At 37.0% G+C, this 22,888-nt stretch overlaps 1 protein-coding gene across 1 annotated transcript in view; it reads left to right on the top strand.

Annotated features, from left to right (window-relative positions):
• Window positions 1–21,770, top strand: part of LOC123322036 (lachesin-like) — a 106,023-nt gene extending 84,253 nt beyond the window's left edge. The window contains exons 5-9 of the mRNA XM_044909860.1: window positions 2,390–2,591; window positions 13,826–13,957; window positions 14,779–14,898; window positions 18,640–18,810; window positions 19,994–21,770. Of these exons, the coding sequence (XP_044765795.1) occupies window positions 2,390–2,591; window positions 13,826–13,957; window positions 14,779–14,898; window positions 18,640–18,810; window positions 19,994–20,322 (954 nt within the window). The 3' untranslated portion in view covers window positions 20,323–21,770. The remainder of the gene's footprint in view (window positions 1–2,389; window positions 2,592–13,825; window positions 13,958–14,778; window positions 14,899–18,639; window positions 18,811–19,993) is intronic.
• Window positions 21,771–22,888: the final 1,118 nt, after the last annotated feature.

The following is a 22,888-nucleotide window of genomic DNA, read 5'->3' as shown; positions in this document are numbered from 1 at the left end:
AATTTCATAGCATTTCTGATGAGATGGTAGATTATCTCGTGAAGTATCGCATATCATGTGAATTGCATCTCATGTAGAATAGCTCCTACAGTCTGTAGAGGATGTAGTAAATGGGGTTATCTTCCCATCATGTCCCAGAGCTGTTCTATGGGTGAAATATCTGGAGATCTTGGAAGCCAAAGCAACAAATTGTATTCATTGTCTTCAAAATGAGTCAATGTGGGTCTGGCTACATGGATTATCTTGCTGAAATAGTGGGTTGAACAGTCAGAGGCAGAACCACTTCTCTGCACCAAGCCAGTCGATCAGTCCGATGCCTAGGTAGGACAAACTGAGGTCATTATGATTCTTATCCAGCGACAAACAGTGCGCATTTAAATTGGCCTGCCATGGCCTGCAAACCATTTTTTGTGAGAACAGACAGTACTACGAGGACCACTATGAAGATATAGGGTTGGAAAACTGTTCGTTTTTCATCCTGACTCAAACAAATAAATTGTTCAATCTGATGGGCATTGTATTCGGTGATAGTAAACTTTCGAAGAATTTTGTACCCTTCTTTGTGGAGTTTCAGTTGTTTCGAATGCTGAAAACGGTCTAGAATCATGTCAAAATACTGGAATTCTTAGGGGCAGGTCTGGAAGGGATCGAAATGGAGGATGATATTTCACGTTGAAAAGCCGAAAATATTTCGGATAAATGATGAAATTGCGGAATGACGTTGAAGCGTAATTTTGTATCATGACCCTAAATAATCAGAGTGGAGAGATTATCAGAGGGATGGAGCGAGTTTAGCGGCTTCTGATAGAATGCCGAACATTCTCAGCAATGGCCACATTCCTGCCGAATCTAAACGTTAAGTTTACGATGCCGTTTTTACCGGTACCGACCATGTATCCTCTCACAAAGCGGCATCTGCGAAATAAAGTGGAAGGAGCAGGAGAGAGGATCGGAGTCGCCAGAATTCAACCAGGAATTATCTAAAACCTGAAAATTTCGTGTTCCTAAATTGGATATCATTGTTGGTAGACCAACCATTTTTTTTTTTGGATACTCTGGAGTAAACACCAGGAATTTGTCATTTGAAGAGACTGCTTGAAGGGATTGTCGATATTTTTTGTCTCGAAGATGGAACAACGCTTCACTGTGCACAAATTAGTTTGGACCGTTTTTTTATGGTCAGAAAGGCATTTATTTCAGAACAAATGAATAAAGAGATCGTTCTAAGTATTCTTCATCGCTGGCTACAATATTTTTCCACCTCTCTGGCAGCATCATCATCATCATCATCATCCTACAAATCCTTCCCCACTCCGGGTAGAATAGTCACCAACCAGATCTACCGCCGCTGTATTCTTCTCGAGTCTCCACTATAACTGTGGACCAAAGACCTCTACTGTGATTTGTGTAACGCTAGTTGTTCCCAGTTATGATTGGCATTAACTGATTTTAGGGATTGATGCAGTATATCCTTGAACCGCTTGTACTGGCCTCCTGGTTTCTGAGCTCCCTCTGTGAATTCGCCATACAGAGCTATTTTGGGGAGTCTTGTGTCTTGCATCCTCAGAATGTGGCCACTCCATCTGAGTCGAGCCTTCGTTGCTTGAGTCTCAATTGTTATACAACTCGAGCGCTGCAAGACTTCTACATTTGAAAATTTGTGGAACCATCTGATGTGCATTATTTTTCTTAGATGACGTTGTTGCATTTGTTCTAGCTGTTTATGTCGCCTGTTGGGCGTCCAGCTTTCGTTTCGGTAAAGAAGCGTTGGGAGGACAACTGCTTTGTAAACAGCTGTCGAGGTCTTCAGATTGAGGTCGTGATTTTGAAACACTCTGTCAGCTTCCAGAATGCCCGTGATGCCGACTTGATACGGTGGTGTATTTCCGTGTCCAGGTTAGCCCTAATATTTATGAAGCTTCCCAAATATTTGAACTGCCCGACTTGTTTTAGAGTTTCATGTTCCAGGCTGATATCTGTTTGAAGGCTTTCTGGCGGACTTACCAGGATATTGGTTTTGTCAGTATGGAGTCTGAGGCCTTAAGCTTCGTATATATGTTTATAGGTCTCAACATCTCACTTTTGAAAGGACTCACTAGTCTTCTTTTTTGAATGAACCTTCCAGTTTCTAGTTTTTTGGCTTCCAGAGAGAGGCTTGTCTTCAACGCTGAAATCATCATTCTTGATGGAAGGTTGAAATCATTTCTTTTATGATTTATCATTTGAAGCATCAGCTCCATAAATTTTTCTAAGCATTCGATGCATTTTAGCTGCACTTTTCAAAGCAGAAAACTAAAATCAATATATTCAACACAGTGAGAATCTTCCACTAATTCATTGAGGCTCTCCACTTGTAAATATGTATCATCATATGGATTTTTTATTACAGATGGGCCATTTGGAAGTTGTTATTCCGCCTGACATTTTGAATGACAATGAATCGACCGAAGGTGCAGGTGTCGCTATTGAGGGTGGTACCATAAAACTTAGATGCTCGGCTACTGGAGTACCAGAACCTGCTGTTCTATGGAGGAGGGAGGACAGCAGAAATATTGTATTGCGCCACGAAAATGGCAGAGAAAAGCAGCAAAGTGAGTTTTTAGTCAATGTTCTTCCCCTATTTGTACTCTTCAAATACTACCCAAATGAGGTAGTATAGATTATAAAAATTCTACAGAAACTGTAGATAAATTGAGACATTTCCGATTGTTTTATTATACATATATGAAACCATCCAGATTTCTTAGGTTTCCTTCGTCCTGATGGATGAAATAGGTCCACTGTGATAAAATCTATATACCTCAGGGTGATATAAAACAGCTTACGCTCAAAAGCAGACACCTTTTGGTATTTTGCTTGCTTGTTTCACTTGATTTGTCATTTCGTATGTAATATTGCTGGAAAGGTAATGGACCAGCATTTCAAATGTGAGGCCATTGAACCTTGAGTCCTCCTTCCTCTTATTTTGCTCTCCACTCCAGGGTCAATGAATTATGATTACAAATTCCTGGAAAGTCTACGTTTTGTGGCCTATCCTAATACTCCTAAATATTCATCACGTACAAAACTGCTATAAGTATGAAAAGTAATGGTGCTGTTTTTCCCGAAACACTTTGTATATGCTACGTGCGATGAGAGTTATTAAAAATATTCTTATTTATTCAGAGTGGACGTGAAATGAAAGAACTCGACTTCATAGAATTTGTCCGGTGTTTTTCCTTTTCCGATCGTGAAATCAAAAGGACCACGAAAATTTTAATAAGCCTAATTTGGGGCGATTCAAAGAAGTGTACGAAACATCACCGCAAAACGGTTGAAACATATAATAAATTTCCCCCAACATGATGCCGACTACGTCTGTTTGCCCTTCTGCCGAGTGACTTTTCGGCGGTCATTATGACTTAATGAATTTTTGAAATTTGCCCTTTTCTTTTAGGACCCATACGGGGTTTGAACTTTATACTTTCCCTGAGAATCTTCCAATACCTAATTGATGTTAATCTATGTGAATTTCAACCCTGAACAGCTCGACGTTGATCATTAAAAGTGTAATATGGCGACAAAATTTCGGAAATGAGCTTTTTCGTCCTTCATTCCGAAATTTTCAACTGTAAAAAGCAAGAGTTCGTGGGGTGGTTGTCAGATAATGATCGCTCTTTGCACCAAACTGATGGACAATTTTTTTTAATACTTTGTGAATGTTGCAGTGCCGTTCTGCGTAAGAATTTTCTCATTTCGATAATCTTTGGTCGGGGTCTTCCTACTACTGGAATATTTGAGTGTTGCTTCGTCATTTTCTTACGGTTGGGAAAACCTCAAGAGAAATACCATGAGTTTAAATGGTATACAGATGTTTCGAAAACCATGACAGGGACTGGCGCAGAAGTATTCTCGTTTGGCACCAGATACTGACTATTGGTAGGTCACTGTCCAAGCATCTTGTAGAAATATTTGCAATCGAAAGATGTATGGAGATAAACCTAGAAAGAAATGTGACATGATCAGAGCACTAAGCCTGCACGTCATCGATTCTATGATGATAATAGAGAACTGAAGTAATCAGGCAAGAATAACAAATATTGTTTAGCCTGGGTTCCCAGTTACTCGAGAGTCAATGGTATAAAGAGGGCAATACACTTGCCAGGAAAGGAGCACAAAACAGTTTTATTGGCCTGGAACCTTTCTGTGGTATAGGACCTACAATAAAGAGTTTCAGGAGAAGGAAAAAACCGAAAGAGTATTACTCTGGAGGAATCTACCGAGAATGAAACACTACAGAGCAGAATCTAATGAGAATGGGTCTAGTGGAAACTAGATTCTGTTTGGAGGATTATCTGGTGACAGAATGCCTCGTCATTGCTAGCCAATGCAATATATGTTCTGGTCGGGAAACTTGCTAGAGCTAGAAGGTTACCCCTTGAAGGCATCCCAGATAGTGGACTTCTTCAGAACTCTAGAACTGGACGGCTAGCTGTAGATAACCTAGTGGCCGAAAACAGTTTTGAGGCAGGGCACAATAGATCCTGAAGTCGTAGTATTCAACCCCCTTTAAAATCTATAATCTATGTTCTTACGGTTGTTGGTGGAACCTTCTGAATTCTGAAGTTTTGTTCGAAGCTCTCGATTAAGCATAATTATTTGGTTATAATCGAGTAGTTGGGTAGATCGAAAGCAGGTGCGAGATGGAATCGCAATATTCTTTCCACCAGAGCGAATAACATAAAAGAAGATCTCAAATTCAAATCAGGCGTAGCCCATCGAGAGGGAAATGCAGCGGAAGGAGGAACTGGGCTAACGAGAGAGTTAGTTACTTGAATTTTTTATTGTACTTGTTCCGGAGTATAGAATGCAAATCAGAATCCAGAAAATGGAGGATTAGGTTCTGGGTCAGCATCTGCTCTCAATTCACAATGAATTGCATTCTCGATATGAATGAACCTTATTAAATTTGTTCTCCGTTTTCGGCTTTTTATCCGAGATATTAAACATAAAGCTGCCCCGAATGTTTCATAAAATGATCAGAATGTAGATAGGGCCTAATGTGTTGAATCGAATTCCGTAAAACAACGCTCCGATTCGCAGGCACCGAATTATATTTTGAATAAGAAGCTCCCTTCTTCTTTTTTCTGCAGTCGCGTGATATAATAGCTTTTATACGGTTCGTTTTATGTCAGGAACAGAGGCGAGATGTGAATAGGAGTTGAAGTTTGACAACGGTGTGGGCTTCATGAAACCAACCAAAATATCGGATACTAACTAGGCTTACAATCAATCTGGAGCAAGCAATGTGCGCCAATTCGTCACTTTTCTGCATGCATCCAGGTGATATACAGGGTGCTCATGACGTAAAAGATCTAAAAAATTCTAAGAATAAAAATATATGTTATTATGAGTCATATTCGACAATAGCCTTCTCAAAATATGTTCATATTGCTATCCTGCAACTCGTAAAAAACAGAGCTAACATAAAAATATTCCAACCAGCAATTTATAAGGATGTATTGATATCTAGTCAGCCTAGACCAGTTCCATGCATAAAAAAAAAACATATTGCGTTATCATAGCAACGAAAAATAACTCATTAGAAGTGTCAGTGTGAAGTTTGAGGTCAAAAAAGTAAACCAGAATTACGCAATGAATTGAAAGAAAGAAGATGTCCACCGAAATTGTGAAAATCGAAAAATTGGAGTATCGAGCCATCACCAAGTAACTGTATTTAAAAGGGTTAAGAGGTAAGCAGATTTACGAAGAAATGTACCTTTGGTGATCAATGTCCTTCGTATGCAACCAGGAAAAATTGGACTGCAAGCTTCAAAAGAGGTAAATTTTTCATTGAAGATCGTCGAATTGGACTTAAACGGATATCTGAAGCACTGAATATTTCATACGAACGCGTTCATCTATAGTTCACGTCAATTTGGACATGAGAAAAATTGCTGCAAAATGGATCCCCAAATGTTTGAGTGTTGACCAAAAGCGTGCAAGGGTAGAAGCATCGCGTTTGATCTGTGCTCGATTTGAAAACTATGTAGACTTCTTTAACCGAATTGTTACTATGGATGAGACTTGGGTACATTTCTACGATCCAGAAACAAAGCAACAATCGATGGAATGGCGACGCTCTGGTTCTCCGAGACCTAAGAAGTTTCGTGTCCAAAAATCTGCTGGAAAAGTTCTTGCTTCAGTTTTTTGGGATTGCCATGGAGTAATAATCACGACTGATTTTTTGGATAAGGGTAGAACACTAACCAGAGATTACTATTCGACATTTCTGACCACTCTGCGGGAAAAAGTTAAAGAGAAAAGACGCGGAAAGCTATCCAAAGGTATTTTGTTTTTGCAGGAAAACGTCCCTGCACACAAATCTCATGTTGCCATGCGTCATTTAGTGTTTGAATTACTAAAACACCCCCCTTATTTACCAGATTTGGCTCTATCCGACTATCATCTCTTTCCTCAACTGAAAAAAAGTTTAAAAGGTCGTAAATTTTCTTTCAACGAGGAGGTAATGAAAGCTGTGGAGGTCTCGTTTGCAGAGCAAGAAGAAACATTTTTTTTTAAAGGTCTAGAGACGTTGCAGGTTCGCTGTAATAAATGTATCCAATTAAGAGGAGAATATGTTGAGTAATAAAATTTTTTGACATTGAAATTTTGTTTGGTTTTATAGTAGGCTAAGAATTTTTCAATATATCCTCGTATACTTATTCCAATCCGACTTTAGGGAGTTCGGTAAAATGCTCATCCACTCCATGATTCCGATGAAAATATGAGCGATAAAAAACCGTAGTATCATTAGCATAGCCTTGATACAGAACGAAGCTGGAAAAATCCGTGATACCACCTTCCGTCGTTTTTTGTCCTGCGTACCTCCTGCCGCCAGTTAGGGAATTATTATTTCAGAAACGATTGTCCTGCAGAGTGCCGCACGTTCCATCAAACTGAACTGGTATTGCAAGTGGCATTTATTTCCGCCAGCGCTTCAGAACCCCAACTAAACATTTGTCTTTATTCTTCCAATTGGCTGAATGGTGACCGCCACTATTCGGGTCCAGCAGTGGCTCACGCTGGACCAACCGACATTATTTCTTGGCATTTTGAAATATCGCTACGTACGGCCCATACGTTTTATGTACGTGTACAAGTCTGCATTTGACCCTCTCGTTTATTGACTGTTTGTATTTCGAAGGACCTTCGTCCAATTCGTCAAACCACTGATAACTTTTCCGATTTAAGTTGAACACCACTAATCTGCAGGAGTCTCTTATCGTAGAAAACATAAAAACAGTTGCATTCAAGCTTTTGATTTATCGAATCAGATAGTCCTGAAGGACATCTGTTCAATACGTTGATCTGTTGTTGCCAATTGGAATAACTTCGACTGTTCGAGTTGATTAAACTAATCTCAGTTCTTCTTCTTCTCCTCGTTCTACGTGTGGTGCCTCGACTCAGATCAGTTCTTTCCTAGGGGATACTGGTTGAAATAAGGTCCCACACTCCAGTCCCTGTGTACAGTACAGAGCCATAGGTGAATCAAATAGGACGTTGAGATACAAGAAGCCTGTTTGGTGTAGACTGTGTAGATCATACATCTCTATCAGGAACAATTACCCTGCAACCCTTTGCAGGAAGTAGAAACTGGTGCCGGCTTGGTCCCTACTCCTAAACAGCCCACTATCACGCCATTGTCTCCTTTGCCAGAGCTGCCTTCATAGCCACTTCCAAAACTGAGAGGTATAAAGGTGAACCTAGCAGACACTCAACATCAATCAGTTATTTCCAATTCATCAACCATTCGAATTGAATGCGACTGATCTACAGTAGTGTCAGTAAGAACGCACTTCGCAAAACATAATAGACAAAGCAAAGGCTCAGTGAAGCTTTGGTTCATTGACTTTTTGCGAACAATATGACCTATGAAACGTCAACCTGGTGGTTCTGGTTTGATGTTCTAATTCAAGGTGAACGACTATGATAAATGATGCAGAAGGAATTGAATCAGGAATGTCATCAAACCAGATACAGCAAATTGACGTTTCAAACAGGGGTCCTTCAAAACACAAAAAATCTGGTTTGTGGATTGATATCTTTCGTAATTCAAGTTGAGTACAACTAACAGAAGGAAGGTTCGTTGATTCTTTTCTTAATTTTTGAAATCTGTATGAGTTCAATTCCCTACAGAAGAACAATTACTTTTGTTTGGACTTGTTTTGAAGTGGAAATAATCTACTTCCCACTTGTGACCACATTTCACCGTCTGTGGACATTTTCGAGCTGTTTTATCAGTGAAACATCGACAACAGAGATTAATAAATAGGAGTTGCTTCTTTCAAGAGCTGTAAGATTCGATTCACCCAATAGGCAGATTAAACCTTACTTGCGGAGTTGAAGACCCTTCTCAAATGAGAAATAGACATAATTGATGATGTCTTACGCCTTTGTGAAACCACTAGTTTCTGGAAGGGATAGACTGGAGGATAATTGATCCTCGGGTTAGAGCGCTAAGAAAACTCTATTCTAAACCGACAATTTCGTAAACAATATACCGCGTAGGCATGAGTGAATGAACCGACATGCACAGAAATAAGAATGAATCTTCCTTGATGCACGTTTGGGTGATAAATATCTTGAATATGGAAGTGATATGACCCCATACTTGATGAAAATCTATAGTGGAACTAAGTGAGATCAAATTTAATGATTTTCATTAGTATCCAATGTTGGATAACGAATTTGATAGTATCGAAAATCGTATTCTCCAATAATTGAATTTGTTCAACCCCAGGCAGCCATACAGACTAGCTTTGTGAGAGATAATAACAAAATTCAAATATAAATTTTACTATTAATAGAGCCAGTTATCTTGAGACCGTTGTATTCTGTTCAATCCTGGATAGATGAACAAATATTTTTGCAGAGAAGTTTATACAAACTGGGGCCTAGCAAGGCGATGTCCCATGCAAACGAGGAATGCTGTAATGTTTATACAGTATAATAATATTCAGGTCAATAAATTTGCCAGTATAACGAACTTATGGTGGGAATGATATGATCCTTCTGGAATCTGGAGCAAGTCAGGTTGCTTGAATGACATTTAATATTCAGTTATCTATTGAACTTGAACCATTCAGTTCCCATCAACGACAACCGTTGATGTATACATAGAAGCAGAATATACTAGGAGAAGAAGTTAATGTTAGATATGTACTCCATGTATATTCTGAATAACAGATTTTCATTGTCAATCTGAAGAATTTTTTCTTGATATGATGTCGAAACATGCAGAAATATATTTTCACACCTTGTACATTCAAAACCGAAGGATTTCCAACTTTCCAACAACAAAATGCCTACTTCTCGAGACAAATATTGATGGGGCTGAAAGATTATGGAAGAATTCTTCTGGTGACTATTCCAGGTGTCTTCAATGAATCCTTTGTGGAATTCGTGACGTTTTCCCTTTATTGGAGGTAGCTATCGGCATGGTTCGCTTCTCCGAAGACCATAACAAGACTTCTTTATGCTTTTATTGGTAACAATCACAGAGCGCCACAAATTGCACAAAATTCTCCACCAGGTGTGATCGAGTGAGCAATTATTCCAAACGATCCACCCCATACCGAAGAGGTCTGGACTTATCTGTTCGGTGGAGGTGTACGAAAGATGTTCATTTAATTTCCATCGAAATTTCGTTTTGTCGTTCGAGTAATGTTCGATTGTGCCTGGATAATAGAAAATCAATTCCGACCACGAACTTATTGCTCGGCTATATAAAACAGATTTTACGATACTAGTTATATTCGGTTATTTCCCAAATAAATTCCCCAAACAACCTCCAATGGATCCTCAGTGCAACGTATATTGAACTAAATTAACGAATAAATAAGTCGAGCAATTTTTGTCGGATCTTGGGAGAACCATACACAGGAGTAACTTTCACAAATCGAAAAACTGTTGCAGTGGAATTTCTTGAAATTCCAGGGGCCTGTAGACTGGAATGTGTTGATTAAAACGATTAGGGGCGGATTGCCTAGGTCTAAACGTTTGGCCTCTAGGGCCCTCAGAGTAAGGCATCCCCACAATTTCCATAATGGGTTATTGGAATGAAACAGTGGAGCCACAACAGTGTCAACATATTATCATATTTTTAGGATTCCACAGACGCAATAGGCGAGCTCATCATAATTCGTACATCAGAAACAAGAGCCATAAGACGAGAGGAAAGAGAACTAAACTATTAAAATTTTAATTCTTCGAAATTGGTGCTAAGCATCGTTCAAAAGAAGTGATACTGACGGACCCATATTTCTCAAGAACGACAACCTTAGCATACCATCAAATGTATAGCAATAAAGAATCAATCAATCGTTAACTCCTTTGGTTGGTTCAGTGTAGAATAAGCATCATAGCATGTGTTTTTTTATTGAGTTAGTATAATACTCTTATATGCTGCTATTGTGTTACGTTGACTGACTTTAATTGAGTCAAGAACATATTTGTCCCAATTTTGATTGAACTTCCCAAGCGGAAACGTATTGATGAGTTACGTTGAAATACTTCTTGAGAAATAGAACGGAAAGTTCAATTATTAACAGCAGCTAGAGATTTTCTCATTTGTCTCAGCTCCCTAGGGCATCGATGTTTCTGAAAACGAAATAAAGAAACGATTGAAAACTCATTTATCTTGGGGATAGCAAATGACCTGCCAACGGCACCACTGGTCAAGGAAACAATATGTTCAGAATTTCCATACAAGTCGTTTGACACAGGATTTTCCCTGTTTATAGAAGGTCAGTTAGAACTTATAAGCGGCTTATTTTGTTGAGATCCTCATTGGGAATAAATTGGTCCTAAGCTCGATTCAATAACTTGAAATCATGGGAGGCTCAATTTACAAATGACTCTTTGTATATGAGGAACAAAGCTGAGGGTTGAAGGTTATATTTCCTTATTCTTCCACTAAACCTTTATAGAGAATTTTTCTCATTGGATCAGTTCTTTCAATATTTTGAATATTAATAATTTCATAAAGAGCATTAGAAATTTTAAAAATTGATCCTTTCCTCGAAGAAAAAGAAAATCTGGGCACCAGCTAGTTAATGAAGGATATAATTCCTAGTTTTCAATTTCAGACGCAAATTTTCCAAGCTATTAATTCCTAGATATTTTGGATTGAAGTCATTCGATAACCAGAAAACATATTTGAAGATATCTTCTTTTCCATCTACCATTTTGCACTTTATGAATCACATTCAGGAATTACCCTTCTTGAATTTCGTTTCGTTATTGATTCAATCAAAATGGTTTGATTCAGACAATTTTCTTCGACATTTGTACTTTGATGAACTGCTGTTAAGAATTCAGATTAGTTCTAGTAGCCTACACTTGGCCCTGCAAATAATCTGCCACTCTCTCTGAGGGGAAGTTTTTATGAGGTCAATTAAGTGGTCCTACCCACTTGATAGGCGCAGAGAGGCTTTTTGTGATTGTCCAAGACAATATTCTACTCTATTAGTTATGCCCTTCATTTCCTCAAACATGGCAGTTTCATCATAGTAGAGCATGAACCTCTCAATTTCTGAAACTCCGATAGCTATAAACTTGTAATAACGTTGTTCACGAAAGTTTGTGTTGAGTTGATGAATGAGGATAGATCGTATAGACAATGCATTGTGGGCCTTTTGGATAGTCAGATAGGGAGAAATAACGTGTTGAGGTGTAGCGGAGCCAAATCATTTTGTACAGGAATTATCTTTTCTTGGGTGAGTTGATTTCATAATGAGACAGTCGAGAAACCACAGTGTTATTTCAACCATTCAAGCTTGTTTTGTCATCTCCTCGTTGAATAATCCTGCCTATGGAACCAAGGGTGGAATTTTTATATTTTGAGGTTCAATTGTGACTTAGACAAGTCCGAATTGAATTGATATCATGTGTTGAATAACAGCTATACTGAGTAACATAAAAACAGAGCACCCTGAAATAAGTTAATTCAAATTTTCATGTATGTCTTAGGGTTAGGAAAGTAATCGATTGAAATATGAGAAAAAACCAATCAAGGGAAAGATTAACAATCATTTCAAACAGGTGTTTTAGTGGGTTTAATATTAGCTGCTATCGATACATGCATTCGCAAACGATTACCACCCCACTAACGAAGTAGTTCAGTATTTCAACATTGGAGTAATACAACTTTTCTCCCTGTTACGAATGGCAAGGTACAGAGGAATAAGTAATTATATTTGAAGAGTGCAAATTAATTACTATCGCTTCAAATGATGTTGATAAATGTGACGGTTTCCCTGCTCAATGCACAGTCATTCATTTCAATTGATAAAGTTACAGAACGAAACGCAGAAAATGAACGGCTATGTATTTTATTCGTTGAATGCGAATACCCCATCAGGCAGTTCAGTCTCAGGTAAAACAAATTGGAAACGCTGTATAGAGTTGGGGGAAGAGCAGTGGTTTTCTCCAACTGACAATATACACCGCTTGAATATTCAGTTGGAACACCAAGAAAAACAATCCTACAGTTTTGATCATTATACAAATATTACTCACAAGATTCATCGTAGGATTTTTGGAATATTTTCGCTACTATCTAGTAATGTGGTAATCTTCCAAGATGTTGAAGTTTTTATGTCCTGGGCCAGATTCAAATGAATATAAAAAAAATTGGCTAAAAAATGGAAGAAATTTATAGATAATTCGATGAATACTAATATTTTATGAAGAATGTTGAGAGAACTCATACCAACTGCGACCAGATTGGCACGGAACACTGGCAATATGTTGTTATAAACTCTGCACAACTCTAAATTCTAGATTTTAAAGGGAGTTGCATTGCACTGGGACTAATGAACTCAAGGAGGTTACCTACTCCTCCTGCAAGTTCCTCTTTCAAAGCATTGGAAGAGAAGTTGGCAAGCAATGGCGATTCTTTCTGCACCAGGTGATCTGGAATTTCATCCTCCTCCCCACAGAATATGCACTCGTCTGTTTCTGCTAAATCTATTCTATTAAGTGGTTACTAAAGTGAATTGGTGGTTTCCAGATTTTTCGTAGACTTATGTCTCGCAGTTTCAAACTTCTCAGATTTTTGGAGTGTTCCAGTTTCCAGGTTGCTCCAGAGTTATTCTTTTCCGGTTTTTTCCTTGTCCTCACAGGATCAGCAGTCAGTTTCTTCTAGACCAATTCGCATTAGGTGCTCCTTGAGGTGACAATTTCCTATTTTTGCTAAGACCAGATATTTCTTAGATATGTGATAGTGTGTTCCTGACAGTTGTATCCTGCATCTCCTTTGATTTCTCAGTGACGGGGAACTCAGATGAACAGACCTTGTTACTATTGGCTAATTCGTTGGGTTTCTGTCCCTCTATCTATCTCAAGATGAACAGGTGTGAGATCTGTAATAATCTTCAGTTCCCAAGTTGCTCACGTCCCCATAGCACAAGTGATTTATTGATTATTTCTGACTTTCCTAGGCTTGCCAGACTATTGCCTCATAAATGATTACTGTCCTTATAATCGTGACGTACATCCTTCGGGATATTTTTGGGTAACATCCCCAAGTTTTCCACACAACTGCGAAGTACTGCGAGCACCATTAATCTCTATGTATCTTTTGGTCATTCACTTGGGCTCCTGCTTGAGGTACATTAGGGGCTGAAGAGTAGTGTGGCAGAATTGAACCAGAAAATGACCAGCTCACGAATTGCCATGCCTTGAAACCCTCAAAAGATTTGTTTCACTGTATGGGTTGACTATGGGGGTGACTGAAAGCTATATTCTGATGAATTTAAAATGTGAATTAATTTATTTTCAGTTCTGCGATCATTCGATGGTGAAGTGCTGACGTTAACAAATGTACAGCGGACGGATATGGGGGCCTATCTGTGTATAGCGAGCAATGGTATTCCTCCATCAGTCAGCAAGCGGTTCGCTGTACGGGTTCACTGTAAGTTACCTGCCTGCAAAACAATTAACCTGAACCCGATCGCCTTATTACGATTATACCAAAACCTTCGGCAAATAAATTTGTGGAATTACGCTCTGCCTTATAATTTAAATGCGCTACATCCCTATTTATTCACTTTATTCGCTTACTTGCCTGGCAAATGGCCGCTCCCCACCTACATTTAAATTACTTTTATCTCAGATATTTTCCACGTTTTACTTTGGAATTTCCGCATATGTGGCGGAAATTGTTCGGAAGATTTAAAAACCCACGGGCCTGTTTTGCTAACCGTGAACTCTCAGATTTTTTATATTACCGTTTTTATGCAGTCGCTGACTTCAAAGAGATTATATGAATGACCACATCCTCTGCAGGATCGAAAATATACAGGTAAACCATCTATAATATTGAAACTGGTGATTGACCACGTACTGACAAATACTCAGATTATAGTATTATAAGTTATATGTTTAAAATCAAAATTAGAAGAAAATTTGTTTTGAAATTTAGGTTTCGAAACCGTAGGATATAAAAAAATAAGAAACTCTTCCAATAGTACACCAAGTTTCATCACTTCTAATGTATTCGAAGTATTTCAGCCCTAACCACTCCAATGAATCAGAATTGAAGAGAAAAACTCTTCTAAGCTCCCAGTGAATGTTGAACGGAAATTGGCAGTTCTCAAAACTGCTATTTTAACCCATCTTTCTCGAAAGTATCTAAAATTTGCAGAGCTACAATTCCACAAATTCCCCTATACAACTTCGATGACGATAGATCATAATTTTCAATGAATGACATGAAACTTTGAATTTTTTCAGTTCATCCTATGATAAGGGTGTCTAATCAGCTTGTTGCAGCACCAGTGACTAGCGATGTGTTAATTCAATGTTATGTGGAAGCCTCTCCCAAAGCAATGAACCACTGGATGAGAGACAATGGTAAGTACTTTGAAACGTAAATTTCACCTTATACATATAGGTTTTATGCAGTTAGGATTCCAGTTATGAATTTTTTTCATTTGGAGGAAGTGAAGAATAAGAGTGTTGAAGAAGGGTGTAAAATAATGAGCCAAATAGAGAGAGTATGTTCATAGTCTGAAACACCAACATGCTCATTTGTCAGAACAAAACTGTGATCAGTTCTCTATAAACTTTCAATAAGGAATCCCTGTCTTTTAATTCAAACATTTCACTTCTGGTATATGACACATATTAACAAGAAAATCAAATGAATTTTACACGGTTCTTCTCAGAAAACTGGTTGTAATTAATTTTCAGAATAGATAGATATCAATTCAAATACATCTTGTTATTACTTTCGTTACTCTGCTGCTTGACATTGATGTCAAGAAATCTTCGAACAAGAGAATCACATAAATTTGCAAGAATCTTCTTCAGAATCAGTTTAATATTTATTTTGGAATTAAAAACTAATATAAAAGTTAATTTTTGTGTCTTCTTTTGTTGTCTTCAGAACTCAGCGAAAATTTCTTGTTAGAAAGTTCAACACGAAGACCTATTATTGAGAACAGCAAAGCAAACACTGGTCCATGTATTGAATGATATGAAATTTCTATAATTCTACTTTATAAGAGATCGATGATGCTATTCAAACATTTGGGACAACATGTGGATACGACAAGCTACCAATTTATTTTTGATCAAACAGAAGTTTACCTGAAATTGATTCTTTTTCGTGGGCAATAGCAAAAAAGACGCAATTTCGTTTGCTTTTCGTCTAATTTTACTTGGTTTTGTGTCCAATTTCATCGTGTTTTCTTCGGTAAATCACTATAAAGAATCTGCAAAACTAATTTTTCATCCCTCTTTGAATTCTGCATGTTTCAGAACGTAAACTTTGAAAATATCAGTGGAGATTAAAGTTTCAAAGGCGTATTCGCCACTTTGTAATAAGATGTCTCGCCACTAAATAGAAAAAAAATTTCGAATAATGAGAACATTATTTTTTTCAACTAATATACCAAATTCTTCTTTAAATGAAAACTAAAAAAATATGCGATTGCATGTTTGATCTAAACTTTCAGTTCAAAAACGATTAGAAAATGTTCAAATTTTTTGCTATTATCTGTTCGGAACCATATAACAGTATTTCAATGTTACACCCTGTATGTGTCCAGCCCGCCAACCCCAAATACGAGAATGATCCGAATTCTCCGTAGAAAGTTCATCCTGAAACAATTCTACCTTTTCATTAGGCCATTTATCAACCCTAAATGAGATCGATAAAGCCTCCATTGTGGGATATTTCATGTACATGTATGATAGCTATTTCACAGTATCGGTTGTGTTGTTCCCGCTGTGATAAAGTAACCTGTCACAAATTGATACAAGGTCTATATTAATTGCATCACTTTATCGGGACTTTGAACGGAAATGAATCAGATTTATGAACGATCCAAGGCTTACATTACGAGATCCTTTTGTTTTGAATTCGGCGAATATTCGAAGGAAGTTTGAAGGACTTTTCAGGATATATCTCAAATTTTCGATCATCATGGCCACATTTTAAGAACTTGATTTTTTTAACCATACTCGCAAACCCAGAATTCCAAAATTTACGAGCAGATACAGTTTTTTGATTCGAGACGTATAATGCGAAGAACATGCAGAAATACAGGGATCACGAACAGTCTGCACTGTAGTTAAGGTTGAACAATACTTATTCCATTTGAATCTTTTAAATTCCATGGCAAAATCTGAAATAGATAAATAGTTATTTCCAGGATTGAAGGAAATGATGAAACTAGTAGTAGTGGCGGTTTCCTGTGAGATATCACCCTAACTATTCTCTAATTATATAATAACTGATACAGTTGCTATTTAAAATACAGAAGGATTAGCATTTATAAGCAGTTATAAATCTGAATGCTGATATGAGAAATCATTTGACACTTTTATACCCTCTTATGAAAGTGAAATATAAAAAATATTTGAATGATTATTTTCCCGAATATTCCTCCGACATGCAATAATGTAATATAGTCGTATATTCTGAAGGCGAGACAATTTTTATTCGAAACGGCTCCAAAGGTATTGCATCAATATAATATGGCACTACATCATGTCAATCCATGATTCGTGCATTTTTTGTGCAAAAGACGAAACACCGTCTCCCCAATTTATTGTAACGCAGCATTTTTCGGAGCGTTGTTTCAGAAACGAAAATTCGATTCAGCTGAAAGACAGTTTTCCTACTCAGTATGCAAAGTGTATTGAAAGCAGGTGAGGATTGAAATTCATGAACCGTTTAGTTCCGAATAAAAGCACGAAGCAGATCATTTGTTTTCGAAAATTCCCTCCGACCTCTTGATAGTGAGGGTCTAAGATAATAACTTCCCCCCTGCCAACTGTTCTTCCCTGTAGCGAATATGCGCATTTTTGATACAATGCGTTCTTCATTCGGCCCGTGTGTTTATTGTGCATATTTTGAATAACGGCTTCATTTAACCCTCGTCCCTGTTCATCAGGTTTTCTATTAACATCTCCGCAGTTTGCGATGGGTGTTTAATCCTCCATATTTTCAACTTCTTGAGTTTACTCTAAATGCCTTGGGAATAATTCGAAAATTCAATAAAAAACTGGTTATTTTTGCCTGACTCGTTTTCTTGAAGGCTATATCAAGTTGAACTTGCGTACCAAATATCAAATTTTCATTCCTTATTGTTGAAAAGATATTTAACATACATCAACTAATTCGAAAATGAACGAATCTGGGACACGCTGTATAACATCATCTTACATTGAGGAGAGCGCAGTATTTAAAGGTGAGGCTTTTTTCTAACATGAGGTAGAACTGGTCAAAATGAAGCGTTTCACCAAAAATCAAAACTTTCAAAATGACAAAGTGAAAATAAATATTAAAATGATTACTGAAATATATCCTAATACGACCCTAGACCGTTAGTTAGCTGAATTATCGCCAAGCAATAGAAAAAACTTATCGATTAGACCATGTGTTTCGTTTAGGATATTGGCACGTTGTAATGAAAATGGAAACTTAGGATTGCCGAATTTTTCTCATTATTTTTTAGTAACTCACACGATTTTATGAAATGATTCATTTCGATAACAACTGACAGAAGAGATTTAGGACACAAGTGTGAAAAAAAGAATATTACTTCAAAATCTCACCAATAAAATTCGTCTAAATTATTCACGAATTTTTTCAAAATGCTCATCACAATCTTCTTGTTCAAACATTCCAACAATCGTCGTAAAAATGGGATGAAATGGGGAAACATCATAGCACTTTTTCAACATAACTAACATAAGCACTATCGAGAAACTGGCTCGATTTTCAACATTTTTTTTCACCCTTAATTGCACGATACAACAATTATGATTCTCTCAAAAGTGACCTGATGCATCTAACCCGATGAACTTGTTACTGAACCATTCATTGTCCAGACATATGTTTATGTTTTGTTTCGTTTTTCCGAAGCCGGAGTCACCCTTCACAGATCCGTACTTGAAATTCAATTTAATCTGTCGAATTCGTAGGGGTTTTATCTCAGCCATCTTGGATATTTTATATAGACATAGATATTGGTGAAAAGACTTATTTTGATGAGTTCTGTCGAAAAAAAGCTTCACCTTTGAAAACACCCTGTATATTCTTGTAAATGAGATTTCAGGACTCAATATTGAGGTTTGTTGCAGGAGAAAAGCTACTTCCAAATGACAAATATGAAATGAGTGAATCTCCTCTGAATGAGTACTCGCTTCTGATGAATCTGACAATAAAATTTCTAGAGAAGAGGGACTTTGGGGGCTATATATGTACCTCATCTAATGCTTTAGGGAAAGCTGATGGTGTGGTCAGGCTGCAAGGTAAGTTCATCATCATAATTACAACTTTTTCTTTGCAAAATTTCAAACTGTGCAGGATGAGAAGTAGTATCATCCGTGTCCCTGAAAATGTCCTAGAGAAAATCCATCAAAAACTCTTCATGATTTAAAAAATTCAGCATATTTTGATGGTTCGTTCGAAATTCTTCCATGTTTTTGAGATTTCAGTCTCAGCATGTCAATTTTAATATTCATTTCAGTATGAATCTTCCTTTTGAATTGCTTCACCGAAAGATCTCATTTTTAGCTCGTGTGTCACTCTGAGAAATCATGCCTATCCGCGTGATCTTCGACTCAGAATGAAAAAATTTTTCTCCATAATGAAAACCTATTGCTATGTGGGTATTTCAACACAGAAATCAACTTCTACATGGTTCAAACCAATCTGTGAGCCTATTCAGACACGTTGCATGGATTCCAATCAACAACGCTCGCACACAACCGAAATGGAAGGTTTCAATAATTCCGCGACACGAAAAATAAGGGACAAATTGGAAAAAAAATTTGCGTTGATATTTACAATTATTTCGTGTTTGCCATGCCGCGGTATTTCGAATTTTTCCATCGGAAAACCCATGGGCACTTTGTGCGTCTGGACCAAAATGGAAACTTGTAGACGTTTCTGGCCACAGACAAAATTGCACGCTTGTCGAGAAAGACAATGGCTCCATCAAACCCAAAGAACCGATAAAATCTATAGGCTAGCCAATGTTACCTTCCTATTCAAAAAGTTATATTCCTATTTTTTTGAAGGCTTTGATGCCGATGATATTTTTTCAGATTTAAAATTTTCTTGGGGCTGTAGCCCTTTGAATTGGCGACCATCTGAAAGAAAGTCAGCTCAATTACATACAAATAGAATTGGAAAATTATCCAATGATCAGAAGAGCTATTCGAATTTCCAGTCAAAATTACAAAATTACAAAAACTGCTCTGTTCTCCTGGTCTTAATTTTCCTGACAACATCGTAATGTAGATTCGGGATCAGGGTGATAAATTCCAGTCAAACTCGAAGTGTCCACAGATTGGTTGCTAGAGATTTCAGGACACCCTAGCTCATCTAGTTTTCAAGTAGAAAATTGGAGTTTTGTGTTGCAGCGTGTCACGTCAGTTTACTCACTTGAATGTTTATGGAAATACCTGTACGTGTCTATTTCTTCCGCAGAGTTACATTTAGCAGTGAAAACGACCAGCACAACAACCCCCAGATACGTAGAAACGAAACCGAGGAAGACGCCTCACAAAGAGAAACCGAAAAAGTACAAAGCTCCCAGGCGAAAAGAGTCGGACCAGACTGAGGAACAGCCGGAGTTCACCACCGTTATGACACCAGAAATCAGGACAGCATCCCCTGGCGATTCCTCACAAACAACAGTGAGCAAATCTCCAGCATGGATACATTTGCTGAAGAACGGATCACCCCCATCGACCAAATATTGTTGTACTTTTGTTATTTTTGTATTGATCACATGTTACAGGTCTATGTGTATATAGGCCATGATGAAATTGAATTTAAATTCGATATTATTTGTTGAATTTGTGTTTGGTAGAGAAATCGGCATTATTCGAAGTCTTCCTTGCATTCGAAAACCTGGACGACCGGGTTCATATCATCATGTCTTCCCACCATCATAACCGAGAGAGAAAAAGAATCCATCAGAAACGACGATTGAAGAAAAAATTGTTTCCATCGGCAGAGTGCAAAGACGTATACTTTAATGCGAGTAAAGAGTGTGAATTAAACATGAACCAAGATTTCAAATTTGAAAGAACAACACTCCTACCAAGTGATACAGCCATCTAATTTATGCAGACTCACAGGGATATCAAGATAAGATCAGAGCTGGAATTTTTAAATCCCTTCATTTTCCCCATCGTTTGATAGGGATGAGGATTTCACTTGAGACCCCCTGTATATCTGTTCAAATTAGATGTCTCTACCACCGGTTAAACTCCACAACGTTCCAAATATTTTTTTTTGGACATAGCCTGTCGCTCAGAAGGAAATATTAAGTTTTTTCACACTTTTGGCTCGCATCAGATACAAAGGTTAATAATATTCACATTTTTGCGATACATTTGTGACGTGACAATACATAGGTTACTAACTTGATTGAAAAGTTATTTAGCAGCATATAAATTTGTGTCAATTTCACGCTCGAACTTGTAAAATTAGCATCACTTCGAGTTTTCATGTAATCTGTTTTCCATAGCCAAAGGTAGTATAAGAATTCCTCGATTTTTCCATTCCCAGAAAGATTGAGCGATAATATGAAGGATTTCCAAGTGGAAATATCACTCCAACAATCATATGCTGCTAAAAATCTACAGCGAAGTTTTCAAATATTCAAAGAACAGGCCACACAAATTGAGATTCAGAGATGTATCACTTTCTGGAAACGTACTCAAAATAGATATTAACTCTTCCGATGTTGACTGAAATCATATCATCTTCACCCTATCGACATTCCTCAAAAACCACTCGAAAAAGCTCTCTAACGAGTGGTTACTAAGTCACATAAAAATATTTTTTCAACATTGAAATGAAAAGAGAAATTCATTAAGTATTTTTGATCGAATAATAAATGACTAAGTTGACAATATAGTTAAAAAAGCAGTGGATTCCTATGATGACAATAGCTTATTTGTATAATATTAACATTCTATAATAAATGTGAAACTGATATTGTGATTAATCTTATCGACTAGGAATTGGAATTTTGTATGGTTGTTTTACCCCGACAATAACTAACATATGATCAAACTCCCCAATGAGCTCCTCATTGAACGTACAATGCTGAATATATTTTCAACATTTGAAGAAAATACCCCATTTCCAAAAGGGGAAAGAAAGGCTTTCCTTAAAATTAATTCACACGAGTGGAAGTAAATATTTATCAACATGGTGATGTCATATAAAATATGTGCAAAAAGTGGAATTCTTTCCACTTAACTTGCCAATTTTGTATTATCAAGGAAGTCTTTCTGCATGTATAACAGTTATATTGTGAAACTCAGGATAAAATTGTATTTTCTTTAAATAATAATTATAAAGTGATATTACTACCCATTCTGAAAGTGCGTTAACAATGAGCTTGTTATTGATTCAACAGATACAAAAAAATTAATGAAACAAGAATAGAGGTGCTCTGGAACTTGTGTCGACGAAATATTCTCATTATAAAACTCGATGTTAATTTCGTTCGATGAAGAAACCCATAATGAATTTATTAACGAAATAAAAATTATATTCATAAGGAAATATAACAATCATTATAATTGTTTTTAGAATAGATGATCCATATGTATCAATAAAGAAATGTTACATTTGTTACTAAGTTTTCATTCAATGTGAAGATTGACGATGAAAATGATGACAACCACGTTTCACCTATTTATCGTGTTTATTGAAGGCGGCATTATGCATTGAATAATCAAACAGGGTATTTATAGGCGTATGCAATATTTGCTGATTGCTGCGAAGATTATGGATGGTATTTGCGTTAAAATGACCATTTAACGTAGATATATCAGGACAATTGTTGTGTTATCCGTAAACAAGATTATTTGGCAATTTTCATTCAATAAATAACAGCAGTATTCTTTCTGAATAGCCCAGTAAATTTTGGAAGAAAAATTCCTCTCAAATAATAGGATCAACATTAAATAATTCGCCATTTTTATTGTTGTAGAAAACACTTGTTCGCTCACATTCGTGGAAACAGAAATCTGAATCGAAATTTGAACATATGTCCCACCATCCTCCATGCAATGAGACCTAACGTGACAGTTTTAAATGAACAGCAGACAAGCTGACGTTATGACGTGACTAATTTTTTTATGAGTGAAATGGAAATGAAACTGCTCACATTTTCATCGATGAATCTGGTGTAAGGAACTCAAAAAATGTACTATGACAATAATATTATTCAACAATAAATGATTTATATGAGGTTTTATTGATTGGAATTCATATATTCAACCCTCATCCTCACCTACCCTTATAGAGGATCTTGAAATCGATTCCAGATGTTTTAATGATTTATAATCGTGTCCCATC

The sequence above is a fragment of the Coccinella septempunctata genome, chromosome X, assembly GCF_907165205.1.
Source record: "Coccinella septempunctata chromosome X, icCocSept1.1, whole genome shotgun sequence".
Taxonomy (NCBI): Eukaryota; Metazoa; Arthropoda; class Insecta; order Coleoptera; family Coccinellidae; genus Coccinella; species Coccinella septempunctata.
Note: the sequence above shows the minus strand (reverse complement) of the source record. Positions and strands in the feature narration are given on the sequence as shown.